This window comes from Ziziphus jujuba, chromosome 6 (assembly GCF_031755915.1).
Source record: "Ziziphus jujuba cultivar Dongzao chromosome 6, ASM3175591v1".
NCBI classification, from domain to species: domain Eukaryota; kingdom Viridiplantae; phylum Streptophyta; class Magnoliopsida; order Rosales; family Rhamnaceae; genus Ziziphus; species Ziziphus jujuba.
The window spans coordinates 11,141,749-11,158,896 of record NC_083384.1 but is presented as its reverse complement, the minus strand read 5'-3'; the positions used below and the strand labels follow the sequence as shown (position 1 = coordinate 11,158,896).

Below are 17,148 nucleotides of genomic sequence, written 5' to 3'. Positions count from 1 at the left end.
TTTTTTTTTAATTATTATTATTTTTTAATATCTAGGTTGGATATTACTCATGGATATTTTAGCTATTTAAATTTTTATGAAATTGTACAGAGTTGTTTTTAATTGCAAAAAGAACTCCTCTTTCACAATTTGCATATTAATACATGTATTGGTAGACCATTATGTACTCTCTAAATACAACCCATGGTTTCCTAATCACACACTTGCTTCTATAATATCACGATTGTGGTAAAAATAGGCCTTTAGTGACTCTTATAGTTTAAGAAGATTTGAAATTTATCCACAATAGAAATATCATTTTATATTTTGTACTTATTTTAATCCTCAGAATATATATATATATATATATATATATATTTGGTCTAATCCATAGCATTAGATAAATAAGTCATCAATTATAGAACAAACTACCAACTATATCATTTATTTCCTTACATTAATTCAAATTATTAATGATGATTATGTCTTTATTTTAGGCATGTAAAAATAGTTCAAATTTGTTCAAAACATGGAAAGGTCCCATATCCAGAATATAGTTATCATTTGTAACCACCACAACAAACTAGATTTATAGCCATAATTTAATCTGTCATTTTTTTAAAAATAAATTACCTAAATACAAATCCGTATGATTCGAATTCGTATTTTCATGGACATAAATAGAAATACTCTATTATTGGAGCTATTATTGGAGCTAATCCACTTCATCATAATTTAATTTGTTATGTAAACAATATTTTTGTCTGAAAGTTAACTATTTCATATAGTACTATTATAGATCCTTAATAAGAATTCCAAATCCAAGTAACTGAGTTTTTCCAATAATAGAACATGGACTTAGGAAATTAATTTATTTTTTTTTAAAAAAAATCGAATAGTAAAATCCAACATATAATGGTGGTGAATTTACAGGTTTAGTTAAATAAAATAAAATAAAGGAAATTGGGTCACAATCTGACATAGAGGCCCCATAGCTAGCAGGTCCAATAGGGCCTATAAAAATGCATGGAGAACAAATTTAAGCCCAAAGGTGCCAGCTGGTCAGACAGAAAACTATGTCGTTTAGCATTTGGGTAAGCGTATAAAGAATTTCATTATCAATGCCTACAGCGTATTCCTGAATCAGTTTCCAACTCCGGAAGAGAGAGAGTGAGAATGGTAGGTCCAGTGAGACCTCAATTCGTGCTGTTTGGTTCGTCAATTGTCGAATACAGTTTTGGCACCGGAGGTTGGGGTGCCATTCTCGCCGACTTGTACGCTCGCCAGGTTCTTCTTCTTCATTGAATTTGGATTTTATATATATATATATATATTTGGAGTTGTATTTTTCAGGTTCTGTTTGTTTGTTTGTTCGTTGTTCATCGCTTTCATCGTCTCTTTTTTTTTTTTTTTTTTTTTTTTTTTTTCCTTCAAATAGTTTTGATAATCAATTTACTATTTCGTTTCCGTACAAAGTTTTTATTGGAATAAATAATTAATTTTCTTTAATGCTAAAGTAAAAAAGTCCCATTTGCTATTGTATTTTTTTAATTTTTTTCCTGGCCGTTGAATTTATCCGATTGGCCCAAAATAAAGGTTGTTTTTTGTTTTTTTTTTAATTCTCGAAGATGTTTGATGAAATCCCCATGTGTCTTGTGTTTGTAGGGGTCCACATTTCTGAAAAATTTTTAATATCCGATTAATGTTTATTTCTTTTTCTTTATTTGGTTAATCCATGAACCAAGAGTTATATATATATATATATATATGTATGAATAGATGATTCACACTATTAAGTATTGTACAATTGAGAGTGTGATCTGAGAGATTTTTTATTTATTATTATTTTTTTTTTCCCTTTTACATTTTTTGTATAGAAGACAGAAGAGGAAGGTTAATAGTGCAAGTAGTATTAACTCAAATTCCAATAGAAAACAAAAAAAATGAAAATGAACCAATTTTGATGCTTTTAACCAATAAGCCAAAAGAAAGCAAGATTCCATTTGTAGTGGGAATCATTGCGCACTTTCTGAGGTCTTTTAGAGCCCAAATAGGTGGTCGTGGTAAATTCTCCAATCGATTTGTTTTCTACTTTTGATTAATTTAAGATTGACACTTAAGCTTGAACTTTTAAGTTACATAATTATGGATTTGCCCTTTTATGAGATCCAAATTACACTTTTATTACCATCTTGTTATTCAAATCATAAGTTTTGCGTATTACTTTTTCTTTCAATTTTTTTTATTATTATTATTTTAAAACTTATTGATTATGGTTTGGGAAGATCTAATTCCTTAGACAGATAACAATCATATTTTACATTTTCAAAAGGCTGTGTTTTTTATTTTTCCAATTCTTGATTAACTTGTTCTTTCCTCTTCCACTCCAATTCTATTATTTTCTTTTTCCATTAAGTTTTCTACATCAAATTTGAACTTTTTTGTTTATTTATTTTTTTTCCCTTAAAAAATTGTTTTCAAACTTCCCTCTCTTTTTTGTCAATCTATTTACTGGTCTACTGCCTATCCTGCTCCTTACTTTTGAATCTCTCATATCTTTTGGGTTCTATGGTCACATAAAAACTAGTCACTTTTGCATTTCAGTTCTGTCAGCCTAAATTGGAATAGCAAAATTAGTTCTCTGTGCAAAATTTCTGCTGAAGCCAGTGCATAGATACGGCTAGTTCTTTTATTTATTGAGATGACCAAGTTCAAGAAAGGGGCTAAAGGAATTTGAAACAATCTTGAACTTCCCTTTTTTGATATGTGTGTATCTTTAAGACAATCAATTTGATCATACTGGGCATTACTGATTTCAATTCTTCATCACAGGCAGATATAGCTTTGCGAGGATATGCTGGTTGGAACTCAAGGCGTGCTCTACAAGTATTAGAGCAAGTTTTTCCAAAGGTATTTGTTTTATTGAATCATACTTGAATTTTTTGATAATAATTCTAAGGCATACTGTTTTGTATCTGGAAAATGAGGTAGGAGAGATATTTCTTCCTACTAGTTTTAATTTGCTATCAATGTTTTGTTGTTATTTTTAACTTAGGATGCTGCTGTTCAGCCTTCTTTGGTAATAGTCTATTTTGGTGGTAATGATTCCATGCTCCCTGACCCATCTGGACTAGGCCCTCATGTGCCACTTCCGGAGTATGTTGAAAATATGAGGAAAATTGCTATCCATCTCAAGGTAATCTGATCTTTTCATTTCCTAGTATCGCTAACTAAACAGGTATCAAATGCCTGGTCATAGAAGACCTTGAACTTTCAATGTATATACATATTTAGTGAATTTTGCTTGAATCACTTACAAATCATACTTGCAACACATATTTTCTTTCCTCTGCTTGATAGCTAAGAATTTTTAACACCTTTTTGTTTAATTCTAGAGCCTTTCAGAAAAGATCCGCATTATCTTCCTCACTGCTCCTCCTATCAATGAGGAACAGATATGTCAAAGCTTAGGAGGCTTTGGGTGATTATTTATGTTTGTGTCTCTTTTTCCTTCACCTGAAGTTAAAAATTGTTATATACCCATTTCTTTCTTTCCTTCTCTATTGATTGTATTTTATTTTATTTTTTTGGGGGTGGGGTAAACAAAACTAGTTTCCGGCTAAGTCGAACCAATGAGTCCTGCAGAGTATATTCCAATGCTCTCTTGGAACTTTGCCAAGAAATGGGTATCAAAGCAGTTGATATGTGGACCGCAATTCAGCAAAAAAAAGATTGGAAAACTACTTGCTTTATGTAAGTACTTATGGGCTTCCACATGGGATTTTGTAGTATCAATCAAAAGAAAAAATTGTCGTACTTTTTACTAGTTTCTGATCTTTAATCTTATTGTTCAGAGACGGAATACATTTTTCAGCAGAAGGGAGCAAGATAATTGCAAGGGAGATACTGAAAGTCATCAAAGAGGCAGAGTGGGAACCGAGCTTATACTACAAGTCTTTGCCACCTGAATTCGGAGAGGATTCACCTTTCGATCCTGTCAGTCCTGATGGAAAAACAACTTTGAATATATCCAACCAATGCTTTGATAGAAACTTACACTGGGATATTTGCAATGGGATTGAGAATACATGAACAATTAGAGACTACTTTGCAAGCATGCCAAGTATAATTTCCAAAACCCTTTTGCTTTCCAGTCTGATTATAATATAGAATTCTTGCTTCTGATCATGAACGTCGGTTCCATTTATAAATATAGGCCAAAATAAAAGAGCAAGATTTGGTCACAGGGGATTATATTCGTGGATGATGAGACATGCAGTTTAATTTCTTTATAAACAAACAGGTAAATCGTGTTGAAAATAAATTTATTGTGCTGGTACAGCCTATATACTATGTTTTGTACGGATCCATGTTTTGTCTCTTTTTAGTAGAAATCCAAAATAAGACCAATAAAATTATAATGCCGTTCATCAATAAAACTTTCTGCTACTTCATTTACCAAATCATAATTGGACGTTTCTTTTACTCTCATGACAGTTATAATGTGGATGATTAACAAATAATAAAATAGTGCTGACTAATAGGAGCCAATTTTGAATGCCATGAAAACGTATATTCCTTGACTTCCAGCTACTTGATAATAACAACTTGCTGTTTCTTCAAAGGAAATTAATTGCAATGGTCAGCACCATTTTGTGAGAATACTGTAAATAGATAAATCTATTTTTTAAATTTTCTGTAAATCTAAATTATCCTCAATATGTTCAATGTAAGGTTCAAAATTTCAGTATCGGTGAAAATATCTAAACTATCAACATTTTCAACCCTCGATATTTCCATGAAAATATCGAAAAATATCGAATATCGATAAAAATTTATAAAAAATGATAGAAATTTATTTTAAAAAATGAAATTTTTTTATAAAATTTTAACATTAGCTTATTTAAACAATTGATTATTAAATTAATTATAAAAAATATAAAAATATTGAATAGATATTATATTTTTCTTAATCAATTTAATTTATAATAAGCGATAACGATCATATATAAACTATTATTGATAAAAATATGCAAAAATATATATATATATATATATATATATATATTTGATAAATTATTTATTAATTAAGATAAAATAATAAATTATTTATTGATTAAGATAAAATAATCATTAAAATTACATAATAGTGAGTTTATAAATATCATCTCAATACTTATAAAACTCTTATATAACTGAAATTATTAGTATATTTTTCGTTTTTATTTTTAGAAGTAAAATGTGAAAAGTAATTATTAAAATATGTATCTCTTTAATAATTTTTATATAATTATTAATATGTCAACCATAAGGATTTTGTATTAAATACAGTTGTATTTAGTATAATATATTCTATCATTTTTTTTATTTGTTTAATGTTATTAATTTAAATGCTATTAATATCAATTTTATATAATATTATATTTCCATGTTATTATTTTTTATTATTATATAATCAATTATTAATTTGTAATTGTGGAATTCATTAGAATGAATTCATTTTATACAAAATGTATAGCAAATATATATATATATATATATATATTTAATCAATGAATAGAACTTACTAAAATTATTGAATTCAATTCACTTCGTTTTATTTATATTATTAAATACTTAAAAAACAATTAAAATGTCAATATATATATATATATATATATACACGTCACTAAAGTTAATTTGATAAATTAATTTACTAAACATCAGCTATATTTTTGAATTTTTTATAAGAAATGAAAAAAATTATAGATATTTCTAAAATTTCTACAAAAATTTTCAAAAATTTATATGGAATTTTTTCAAAATTTCGATAGATATTATAGATTTTTTGACCAAATTATTAAGAATTTGTTGTAGATATTTTGACCGAAATTTCCATGAAAATTTTCACAAAATTTCAAAAATTTTGATAAATATTATAGAAATTCTATTTATTTACATTTGAGACCTAAATTTTATTTCAACCTTCTAAAAATAATAGAAATTTAATGAAAATTTTGGATATTTTAAACCTTGATCCAATATATCCAAGTTATAAAATAAACAAAAATAAATAAATAAATCGGAAGTATATAAAAGGTTCAGATCTATATCGAATAAAGTCTCGCAAACCTTCTTTTTGTTTTTTTTGGAGGTATGGATCGATTTCTTTGTTATATAGCGTTGACATTTGGAATGACAATGTTATTTCATAATAATAATAGAAAAAAAAAATTATAATTATGTATACAAGACAAGGCTAATTTTTTTTTTTTTTTGGTATTTGAAAAGTCAAAAATATTAATAATGAACCAAATATATGATTGAAAAGGGTAAGCAAGTGGATAGAGGATCCACTGTATGTACAAGTAGGTGCAAATTAAATTGTATATTGGTGGCGCATTGGATGGGAACAGAAAAACAACACATTTGTTAAGCCATTAATAATATCAGAGATCAATTTTACAAGCCACTTGAAGGAAAATAAAATAAATATAGAAACTTGAAAAACTAGTCAGTCGTACATGGCGGCTCAAGCTGGTGTATATAAGAACTTCTCTCATTCTTCCATTTTCATTACAAAGTCAGATAAAGAAAGAAAGTTATAGAGTGATTCTAAAGTCCCTGGCGACGACGTTTGAATCCAAATCCAAGTGAAATTAGAAAACTAGTGCCTGTTTCAGAGAGAGAAAGAATGGCTGGACCATCTAGACCTCAGTTTGTGCTGTTTGGTTCTTCAATCGTGGAGTTGAGTTTTCAAGCTTCGAATGGAGGTTTTGGTGCCATTCTCGCTGACTTGTACTATCGTCAGGTTTTAACTTCTTCTTATGCTCTTTTCCATGGAATTTTGATCATTCATTTCAAAGATTTTATTCTACTGCAAGCCGTCCCACAATTATTTATGTTGGACCTGTAACATACAGATCATATGCCCGTAAATTATATATAATTTGGTATCAAAACCCGATAGAAAATTATTGTTAGCTTTTGATTAATTGGGAGTCTTTTATGTTATATATATATTTTTTTACAAGAAATTGAGCTTTTGTTTGTGAGTTATGAATTCAATATTTTTGTGCATTCGATTTATTTTGAATTTTTTTACCTTTTTTTAAAATCTAATAAAAGGAATTTTATATTCTTGATTTCTATGTATATTTACGTATAAAAAAATCCTATTAACTCAAGACTACATAATCCTAGACACAAATATATGTGGAATCCACATACATGAAACCCAAGTGATATAATAGGTTTTGTGTCTTAGAAGACTTTATAGTTTCCGACCATGCAATTTTTTGGACATGATTGGGTACAGGCAGATATAGTGTTGCGAGGATACGGTGGTTGGAACTCAAGGCGTGGTGTACAGATTTTAGATCAAGTGTTTCCAAAGGATGGTGCTGTTCAACCTTCATTGGTCATTGTCTATTTTGGAGGTAATGATTCAGTGGACCCTCACCCTTCTGGATTAGGCCCTCATGTTCCTCTTCCTGACTATATTGAAAACATGAAGAAGATTGGTACCCATCTCAAGGTAAAAATTAATCTTTTAATTTCTAATAAAAATCAGATTTTCCAAAACCCATTTTTTTTTAATATATGTTTTTTTTTTTTTTTTGGTGGTTTTTACAGGGCCTTTCAGAAAATATTCGCATTATATTCCTTGGTGTCCCTCCATGTAATGACGAACAAATTCGTAAAAATGAAGCCAATGGGTGAGTATAAATTACATATTTGTCTCTTCTTCTAGTTCTTTATATATATATATATATATATATATTATGTATAATTATTATACCCTTTTTCTTTCTTTCTCTAATAAATTTTTTTTTTGGAACAAAATTAGTCGGAAATCGGGTCGAAACAATGAGTCATGCCGGATATATTCAGAAGCTTGCTTAAAAGTGAGCAGAGAGTTGGGTATTAAGGCTATTGATCTATGGCATGAAGTTCAGGAAAGAGAAAATTGGTTAAATACTTGCTTTACGTAAGTTATAATGAACTTTCCAAACATGGTATTTTTTATTTTCTATAAATGGTGATAAAATTTTAATGCATGCAAAACATATTTTAGCTTGAAAATGAATCTTTTGTTTTCTGATGCTTTTTTTTCGTCATTGTTGTTCAGAGATGGAATACATTTTACATCCGAAGGGAACCAAATAGTAGCGAAGGAGATACTTAAGGTTCTGAGAGAGGCAGATTGGGAACCAAGCTTATACCACAGCAAAATGCCAATTGAATTTGGGCAAGATTCACCATTTGATGCAGTTAGTGCTGATGGAAAAACAACTGTTAATACATCAAAACGACCCACATCACAGATTTTGCAGTGGGAATTATCTGATGACATTGAGAATGAACAGTCCAGCTAAAGCAACACCAATTGAGAATCTTAATGCTATGTCTTATTTTACTTTTTTGCAGAACCATTTTGTTCAAAATCTGAGTATATAAAAAAAAAAAAAAAAAAATTGTATTCAATTATGTTGCTTGTATGTTTGTTAGTTTCACCTGTATTGGGTAGAGTCAAATTGGGTAGAGTCAAAGTTCAAATGTATTATCCAGTGTTAAAGTTCTGTTGAAAGAAGAAATTATCAGTGCACTTTTCCTTTAGGGGATGCTTTGAAATACTTTTATAGACATATCTTTTAGGTTGGTTAGATATGTTTACAAATTGTCAAGTGCTTGACAATTAAAACAAAAATGTACACATTTAAAAAAAAAAAAAAAAGGTGCCAATTGAACTCATATTAACTTTTTTATGTGAAATTTAATAATTCCCACCAAAATAAGGATTAAACAAATATTCTATTAAAGCTGAGAGGATTACCACTGTTTCGAGAACCAACACCACCATGGTGTCATTTTGTCGAGAACCATATATATAATTGCTCTAACATTATGATTGGAAAGTCATAATTATTCTAAATGATTATAAAAAAAAAAAAAAAATTGATCTTGCTCTTGCATAACTCTAAAAGCAACTAAGTTACATTGTAACTCGTTTTTACAGTTCATTTTTCAATAAAATTATGAATGTATTGTGTTTAACATTAAATTATATGGAACGCATTATACAATTTAAATGTGGATAACTGCTGATCTTTTTATATGCTTTTTAAAAAAAAATATGGAATTTTGATGCACATGCGATAAGAAATAAATAAAGCAAAGTGAAATTGGAGGAATTAGAGCAGGGAACAATGGGCACCTCTGCCTGAAAAATAGACACCAAAGTGACGCGAAGGACCTCTAGCAACTACACGACTGCCTTTCCTGCCAAAAAACTAACCCAACCGAAAGAAATTACATACGTTTGGAAAGGGCCGTAAAGAAAGAAATTTCTTCCTCCCTTTCTTCCTTTGATCGAGGTAGCTACTGATATTTTTATGGACTTTTTGAAAAATGTGGAATTTTAATCATCTTTTAACCTAATTTGATGGGAAATGCTGCCATGAATCATGCTTATTGCCATTGGATAATTTTAATAACTACTGAGGTATTAAGCTTCATTTTACCTCTACTACTTGATTTTCATTTTAATGATTGTAATGACAGTTTACTGATTAATTAAAAATTCAGATATTATTCTCCTTTTTCTCATTCAATTCTTGGTATTCGTGGACAAATCAGCAAGATTTGAATTTTTATTGCTTATATTTGATTAACTCTTGTCTTTCTAATGAGCATAATCAATTATACAATAACATTTTTCTCAAAACCACTATTAATAAATAAAAACAAAGGCTTATCTTAAATTTTGAAAAAACAGAATATTTTTGTAAACATAAAACAAAAAACAAAAAAATCTATAAAAAAAAAACAAAAAATAGAAAATAATAAAGAAATATTTTTCATAGTTTTTAAAAATATTAAAAATATATTAGTTCATTCATCTGACATTTGAAAAGTAAAATAAGAATGACAATTTGTTCACACAATCCCAAAACCGCATATATCACCCTTAAAAATATGTTTTTGGTTTTTAAAAATTATTTTCCAACATCGACCAAACACTCATTATTTTTCATAATACAATAGAACACAATTTTTACTCTATATTTTAAAAACAATATTTTGAAAATAAAAAATAAAAAACATTTCCAATCAGACCTTAACATTACCAAATAATTATTTTATAAAAAGAATGTATATATATATATATATATAGATAGAAAGAGAGAGAGAGAGAGAGAGAGAGAGAGATTATAAAAAGTATGATATATTTAATGAGAATTTTTTACTTTTAGAGATCCATGTGCAGCCCACAAATACATCAAACCAAATGGTTAGTCGTACAACTTTTTTTTTTTTTTTTTTTTCTCAATCTCAAAAGTTTATATTACAAGAAGGATACCTGCCAGAAAACCCAATGTGCAGGGGATATCTCAGTTACATGCCCAAGTCAAAGGTGTAACAAAAATCAAAGGAATAATACATACAAAAGGAGGGGGTGGTAGAAAAAACACAAGCATAAACAACAGAGGCATCACCAGCATTTTTCCCGCTGCAGTAACCCATAGTCGGCTCCGATGGTATCCGCCTATCTCCTCTACACTTTTCAACCAAGAACAAAACCAGGCCAGACACATCCAACGACAAAAGTCACTCCCAAAAGATATGTTAAATATAAGATTTCCAATGGCTCCAGGTGGGTGGGTGTGTGCATGCTGTTCCAGGCAAACATTCCTTAAGAGGAAAGTTGGAACCTGCCGCTAGGTTTTCTTCTTCTCCATCCCTACGGTTTTCAAAATTCAACCAGAGGCCATCAGATTCTGAGACATGAATGAATGCATGCATGCACGGACAAACATACAGAAATATAACCAAAAAAACGAAAAGAAACAGGGATATTAAATACTTACAAATATAGAATAATACACTAAGGTCAATCCTGCTAGAACAACAAATGCAATTTGAAACACATTGTACCTGTAGTGAATTCAATTAACAACATTGTCCACAAAAATCAGCAGAAGAAACATGAGAGGTCAGTATGAATTTCAGTGCAAAAGGAATTATTCGGACTCACTTGTATAAATATTTAATTCCACGAAGAGATTCCAATGTGTGACCAAAAATTTCCTGGGCTGCAGTTGCCTGAGCATAGTATGCAAATGCCGTGGAGCAGAACTGGATAACACTGGACCGAAGGCAATAAGAGAAGTAATGATGTTCAGCAAAAGAGTTGAAGTAAATTTCCCATATATGTCAGTACAATAGAAAAAATGCCACCAGCCGCCTCCTCCAATTCTATTTTTAACCTCCACTATAACCCACACCATGCAATTTTTCCCTTAAATTTTTTATTTTATTAGCATGATGAGGTACACAGCCACAAGGCTGGTGATCTGAAATTTTTTTTTTTTTCCCCTTAAATTTGATGCCACTGCAACTATGATTACAAATACATCTTGGTATGCTATATCAAAAGAAAAATTTAAACAATATTTCAAAACTGTTTTTCCCAGGTCAGTGCTGAAGAAATGCAATAACAATTTCCTACTTAAGTTCATAAGCTTACAAAATGTCATTTTCTATCCAGCATTTAAGCAAACAGAAACACTTGTACACCAGCCTTGACTAATTGAAAATAATAAAGGTCAAATATGTTAACCTGATGGAGCAAAGCAGAATAAGTCCCACATTAAACAAAAATGAGTTCATAAGAGTCGCCCCCCACCTGGAAACGAGTAAACTTAAATATATAAGCAAACAAATGATATGAAAAATGTAAAAACCAATATCAAAGCAGTAACCAAAATGTTCATTACTTCATGGGATGAATAGTAATGAAAACTAGTCTTAGGCCAAGCATCATTGCCCCTGCAATGACTGCAAGCAGGAGGTAGAAGCAGAAGAAGGCAAATGCTACCGTGCCCAAAAGACCTGGTGAAGAATACCCACATCAATATTACAATTATTTAGCAGGACATGGGAAAAAATACATATACATATATATATATAGAGAGAGAGGGAGAGTATATTTTGATTACCCCAAATGTCATCCAGCTTGATGAAAACCTCATTCAAGAAAGAAGAAAGAGGAGGGTCGATCAACAAATATATGATGATATGAGCAACCCAAGCAATGGAAACAATCAACCTGGCAGCACATGGCATGGTATTAATAAGTTTGTAAAAGCTTTCAAAGGAACCATAGGTAAATATAATTATGCCAGTACAATCTTCGGATTCCCTTTAGTTACAGATATGTGAGGGGGATAATCAACCAAACAATATCAATTGCTTAAATTTCTCATTATGCCCTGTCACCTTCTATCATACTATGCCAAAGTACCCATCATATTTTAAACATATCAAGGTAGCAAAGCATCTGAGATATAATACAATCTTTTAGAATCTAAATACAAATAACTAAATAAAGCCAATACACACTCCTAAACTATGGTTCACAGTGCTTTACATTGACATAAACAACTGTCTCTCATGTAATACTTAACAACCGTTAAAATAAAATTAAAGCACTAACAGATGAACTAGTAATCATATTAAAAAAAAAAAAAAAAAAAAAAAAAAACTTAAAAATAATCATATAAAAAAAAAACTTAGAATAAATCTGCACACTTGAAGCGTCAGCTTTTGGATCAACTGAACAAATAATATAAGTACTCACCCTAAAATACCCAACACAAGTTTTGCCAAGTACCCAAGAACAGTCAAAGCCCAAGAAGTCTCAGCCTGAATTTATGCAAGTTAGTTAAAGAATGGAGACAACAAAACTAACTTTTATGTATGTAAACTGAAATAGGTCAAATATTTGACAGTGGATTTAGACTACCTTCTCTCCTTGAGGATACATCTCTTCTAGGAGCTTTACATCTTCTTCTAACTGAAGTAACTCCTGCATGGTTAAGAAAACACAAAATGATTTCCAATATCCACAACCAGGAATGTATTCAGATACCACATTGAGCATAATAAACCAAAAAATGTCATATTCAATCATGGGGTTTACAGAATTCCACACGGGTCTTGACTGTATTTCAAGTAATGGATGTTCTACATGGTTTCAAGGAGCATATGCATAAACCGTTATGGCTAAATGTTAAATAAACTTCCCAACAAAGTTGGAAAAACTTAAGATATACCTTCTCCACTGCCTTCACATTTTTACGCCATTTTCTTCCCTTAGAGCCACTTCTTTCTTCTTGATGGAGTGCATCAGTTGCCTTTTTCAGTTCTCTTGCTTTCTTACCCAATTCAGTTGCTTCCTAGGCATGTCAACACCAATTATTAACAAGCAATCACAACATGGAAACATCTATAATCATACACAAACACAAATATAGTTTATCCATGTGATAGCCAATGGCTAAGTACCTTGATATACTGAGAGCGAGTAATAACAGCCTTTGGACGCCGGATGAATGAAAATATGAGCCCCAATGGTAGACAAGCAATACCAACACCTCCAAATATCTGGATAGAATAAAAGAATGATAACCATAATTATTTTCACTTCACATAGGCAGAAGAATTAACATGAAATATATGCACATATATATTATAAAAAATAAATATCTCATGAAAAAAAAGAGTCTGCATTTATTTAAAATATGATGCACACCTTGCTCCACTCTATCATTAAAAAAAAGCACAATAAAATATGAGAATCACATTTTTATTAAAATACCACAAAAATAAAATAAATTAAAACCAACATTTCCAACCCAATACATGCATTCAAACATCAATTTTCCCAGTTGAAAATTACGGTTATTGAATGTTCAATCATAAATGCATAATGAATCATGAATTATGGCATCTATATGTTCAAAATAATGAAAATGACCAAGAAAGAGCTTACAGCAAAAAGCACAGATCCAACAATGGTAGCAAGAGCAACAACATATTCCGGGAAGGTTGTACGCATAGTCCATGTTTTCTCTGCGGATGCACTTGCAGAATACGCAGCACACTGTGTAGATGAAAAGGGAGAAATGAAGGAGGTAAAAATGAACAAGACAAACACTTTAAAATATCCAAAAATGAATAAGTGTATATATATATATATATATAGAAATAAAATTTTCTTGACACTTGAACCAATTGAATGTATCAATCAAAATAATACCTGGTGAGAGCCACTTAGACATTGCTGACCACTAGAGAAATCCTGCCATGAACTAGGAAAGGAAGTTGTAGTAGAAGAGAGGTGTCTGACAGTGAAGTCCACCTTTCCAATCAGCCCTAATATCATTAAACATCGAAGAGGTAGTCAACAACAAAAAAGATTAAACAGTTTTCACCTCTACAAAGGCCAAACCACTTGAATTTATAATAATCTTTTCTTAGAATACTCTTTTCTTTAGACCTAAAAATCAGCATCTATAAATAAACCAAACAAACAAGAGCAGACACATCCAATAAACTTAGTAATTTATAGTCCATGTTCATTTATATTCCGATTGTTAGTCACCATTCAGGTTTACACTAGGAAATTAACTGATTAGAAACAAACTTGTAAAAAGCATCTGCTAAACCATATGAAATACCACATTGCAGACGGTCTCAAAAAGATAAACTGTACCAGTCAACTTGTTTTCATAACAATTCCGCACTAGTAGCATGCAAATAGTGATCAATCTATTTCCTTGAGCAGAAAAAAATGTTTTAAAACCTTTTGTGTAATATGAATCAATAACTCCATATGAGAGGTTATTCTACCATGGTGATATCTTATTTGATTTTAAAGCGCTCCAGATAGGTCCTCCATCAACATGGACCTGACCTACATTAATGTACACTAATCTTAAAAGGTTTACAACCATTCAAACACACAAACTATAGTTGGGTCCAATGAAACTAGATAAATAAAACTGAAGGTGCCACTGTGACGCCTGGTTATACTTGGACAGTTTTTTGAAAGTGCTTCACGTCTCCAGAAAAGCTTCTGACCAAAGCCATGGAAGAGTAGTTTCTCAAGAAGCACTTCTGGAGAAGAAGAAAAAGAAGCAAAAGCAAAAACTATCCCAAAGGGCCTAAGTCTTTAAATACCTATTCTTTCAGGATTGCAAATTTAATGATCAACTCTCAATTGATATCATTCATGAGAATAATAGGCATTGTTAAAAAGCTGATTAAAATACAAATTTTTTTTTTTTTTAATGCAAAGAGAAGGAAAAAACAAAGAGAGAAAAAAAACAAAAAATGCTTTGCTAACAACAAATTAAAAATAACTGTTAGAAGAAAACATGAGAAAATAGAAAATACGCTTTTAAACAAAAAGAACCGTAAAGCAAAAACAGTACAATAGCAATCAACCAAAAAGCAGAGCCAAACCACCATTTGGCAGCCATAAGTCATGATTTTTTTTTTTTTAAATAAAAATCTGCAAATATTGTAAATATGATAATGCCCATTACATATAAACTTAGAGAAACATACATGAACAATCATTTCCCAGTCTCCTAATCCTCATATGTAATCGTAAAGTAATTCGAAGTTAACACTCCTACCATATGCATAACCCAAAAAAAAAAAAAAAAATGAAAAGTCGAATGCGACCATAAAGTGCATAAGAACTAACCGTATAAAATGCCCAGCACAAGAGCACAAACAATGGCCGTCGTCCCTACCCACAACAATGCACTTTTAATCCGTTTGGCAATACTCCTGCGCACAAATACCAGCACAATCATTCCACGCTATACATACCCATAAATCGATTTATCCATTATTATATAATAATATTTCTTTAAAAAAAAAATGAAACTAAAAATACATACTTGTCCTGGTCCCCTTCGTAGTAGAACATAGCAAAGGGAATAACAAAGAACACGAGCACGGCATCGACAATGTACACGGCGAGCCACAGATCCTTCATCGGCAGGGTGAGACTGCACGCGCCATTGTATATGGCGTGGCGACAAGCCTGCCGATTCGCCACGTCGGCCGGTAACATCAGTATGGAAATGACGGCGACGGAGAGACCCAAAACGACGACGAATTTGGGAAAATACGCCTGGTTCTTGTCATCAGGGTGCTGATAGTTGACGAGAAGGTAGACATTGAAGAGGAAGACGATGATACACACAACTATGGCTACGATTACCAGTGCTAGATTGAAATCGCCCATCGCGGTTGTGTTTCCTGAAGTTCTCGATTCGAACCGAAACCGAATCGAAGAGATCGCCAAAAGGATCGAGAAAACTAGGGTTTCCTACTTTTCTCCCTTTTCAAATTTTTTTCTTATAAATTTCAAAAAAAAAATAATACTAACAACGGGTTTGTTTTTGTAGATCTGGTTAATTTGGAAGGTTTATGGGTGAGAAAGTGATAAAAGGAAGGGGGGCTTTGAGGCTCGGCTCCGGTGAGGTAGTTTGTAGAGTGCGTTTGACGTGTGGAGGTAGAATTACGAAATTGTCCTCAACCAAATGATGGAATGACGAGGAGATTGTGAGGGTTTGAGATGGAAGTGAGTTGGAGTTAGTTGTAAATTGAATAATACGGCCGTGACCAACATGGAACAGGCTGTCAAAAAAAAAACAGAGCATTTGAGTTGGAAAATTTTGTAAGAACGGCTCGTAAGCTCCGTCTCTGCGGCGAACGAAGCGTGACATAAAGCCACAATCATTTGGCTCTCGTCTTGGTTTTTGGTTTGCAAGTGTTACATACTTTTTCCACTTATTCTTTTTTTTTTTTTTTTTTTTTCCGGAGGTGTAATTTAGCTTGTTATATTTTAATTTAACCCTATTTCTTATCTTCATTTTTTTTACATTGTTGAGATTAATTTGAAACAAAATTAAAATTTCAGATAATTAAATGAAAACATATTTATGGGAAAGTACAAAAAAACAGAGAGGATTTTAAGATGTACCCTTTACAATTTAACTAGATTCTAAAAAAGAGAAAAAAAAAAAAAACACTTTAGAACTTATAAATTATAATCATTTTCAATAGTTTTAATTTTTACAAATTTTTAAATTTTTTTTATTGTTGGAGAATACACTCTTAATTACCATCCACGTTTTAAAAACAGTAGCATTACTAACATAGGGCGGCCCTTTTTCCCTTTCTCTTTTTTTTTTTTTTTTTTTGACTTCAACTGGGGTAGGGGGACAATGGGTGGGCATATATGAATATTATTGGGGGTTGAAGGTCCAATATAGTTCAAGCTTTCAAAATTAACTCAATTACAGTTCCATGCACCTATGTTGT

At 31.0% G+C, this 17,148-nt stretch overlaps 3 protein-coding genes across 3 annotated transcripts; 2 read left to right on the top strand and 1 right to left on the bottom strand.

The window, feature by feature from the left end:
• The first annotated feature begins 1,106 nt into the window (after positions 1 to 1,106).
• On the top strand, positions 1,107 to 4,401 carry LOC107430847 (GDSL esterase/lipase CPRD49). Its single transcript, XM_016041720.4, has 7 exons — positions 1,107 to 1,266; positions 2,812 to 2,889; positions 3,035 to 3,175; positions 3,375 to 3,460; positions 3,592 to 3,732; positions 3,834 to 4,102; positions 4,196 to 4,401. The coding sequence occupies exons 1-6, from the start codon at positions 1,156 to 1,158 to the stop codon at positions 4,069 to 4,071; spliced, it is 795 nt and encodes a 264-aa protein (XP_015897206.1). The 5' UTR covers positions 1,107 to 1,155; the 3' UTR covers positions 4,072 to 4,102; positions 4,196 to 4,401.
• Positions 4,402 to 6,472: 2,071 nt separating this feature from the next.
• Positions 6,473 to 8,577, top strand: LOC107430845 (GDSL esterase/lipase WDL1). Its single transcript, XM_048464183.2, has 5 exons — positions 6,473 to 6,769; positions 7,277 to 7,495; positions 7,594 to 7,676; positions 7,808 to 7,948; positions 8,090 to 8,577. Exons 1-5 carry the CDS (start codon positions 6,653 to 6,655, stop codon positions 8,334 to 8,336), a joined length of 807 nt encoding a protein of 268 aa, XP_048320140.2. The 5' UTR covers positions 6,473 to 6,652; the 3' UTR covers positions 8,337 to 8,577.
• A 1,593-nt stretch (positions 8,578 to 10,170) lies between these two features.
• On the bottom strand, positions 10,171 to 16,552 carry LOC107430850 (LIMR family protein At5g01460). Its single transcript, XM_016041723.4, has 14 exons — positions 15,717 to 16,552; positions 15,518 to 15,603; positions 14,063 to 14,178; positions 13,796 to 13,906; positions 13,309 to 13,407; positions 13,077 to 13,199; positions 12,767 to 12,829; positions 12,602 to 12,666; positions 11,961 to 12,070; positions 11,739 to 11,853; positions 11,582 to 11,647; positions 10,997 to 11,107; positions 10,830 to 10,896; positions 10,171 to 10,702 (listed from the first exon to the last, which is right to left on the bottom strand). Exons 1-14 carry the CDS (start codon positions 16,064 to 16,066, stop codon positions 10,655 to 10,657), a joined length of 1,530 nt encoding a protein of 509 aa, XP_015897209.2. The 5' UTR covers positions 16,067 to 16,552; the 3' UTR covers positions 10,171 to 10,654.
• Between the last annotated feature and the right edge of the window lie 596 nt (positions 16,553 to 17,148).

Bases quoted from the DNA above. Each gene is read 5' to 3' on its own strand.
- LOC107430847 (XM_016041720.4), top strand. From the start codon at position 1,156: ATGGTAGGTCCAGTGAGACCTCAATTCGTGCTGTTTGGTTCGTCAATT. The intron at 1,267-2,811 runs GTTCTTCTTCTT...TCTTCATCACAG, and splicing joins CCGACTTGTACGCTCGCCAG to GCAGATATAGCTTTGCGAGG. The intron at 3,733-3,833 runs GTAAGTACTTAT...CTTATTGTTCAG, and splicing joins TGGAAAACTACTTGCTTTAT to AGACGGAATACATTTTTCAG.
- LOC107430845 (XM_048464183.2), top strand. From the start codon at position 6,653: ATGGCTGGACCATCTAGACCTCAGTTTGTGCTGTTTGGTTCTTCAATC. The intron at 7,496-7,593 runs GTAAAAATTAAT...TGGTTTTTACAG, and splicing joins AGATTGGTACCCATCTCAAG to GGCCTTTCAGAAAATATTCG. The intron at 7,677-7,807 runs GTGAGTATAAAT...GAACAAAATTAG, and splicing joins CGTAAAAATGAAGCCAATGG to TCGGAAATCGGGTCGAAACA.
- LOC107430850 (XM_016041723.4), bottom strand. From the start codon at position 16,066: ATGGGCGATTTCAATCTAGCACTGGTAATCGTAGCCATAGTTGTGTGT. The intron at 13,408-13,795 runs GTAAGCTCTTTC...TATTCTATCCAG, and splicing joins TTGGATCTGTGCTTTTTGCT to ATATTTGGAGGTGTTGGTAT. The intron at 11,648-11,738 runs GTAATGAACATT...ACTCGTTTCCAG, and splicing joins ATTACTATTCATCCCATGAA to GTGGGGGGCGACTCTTATGA.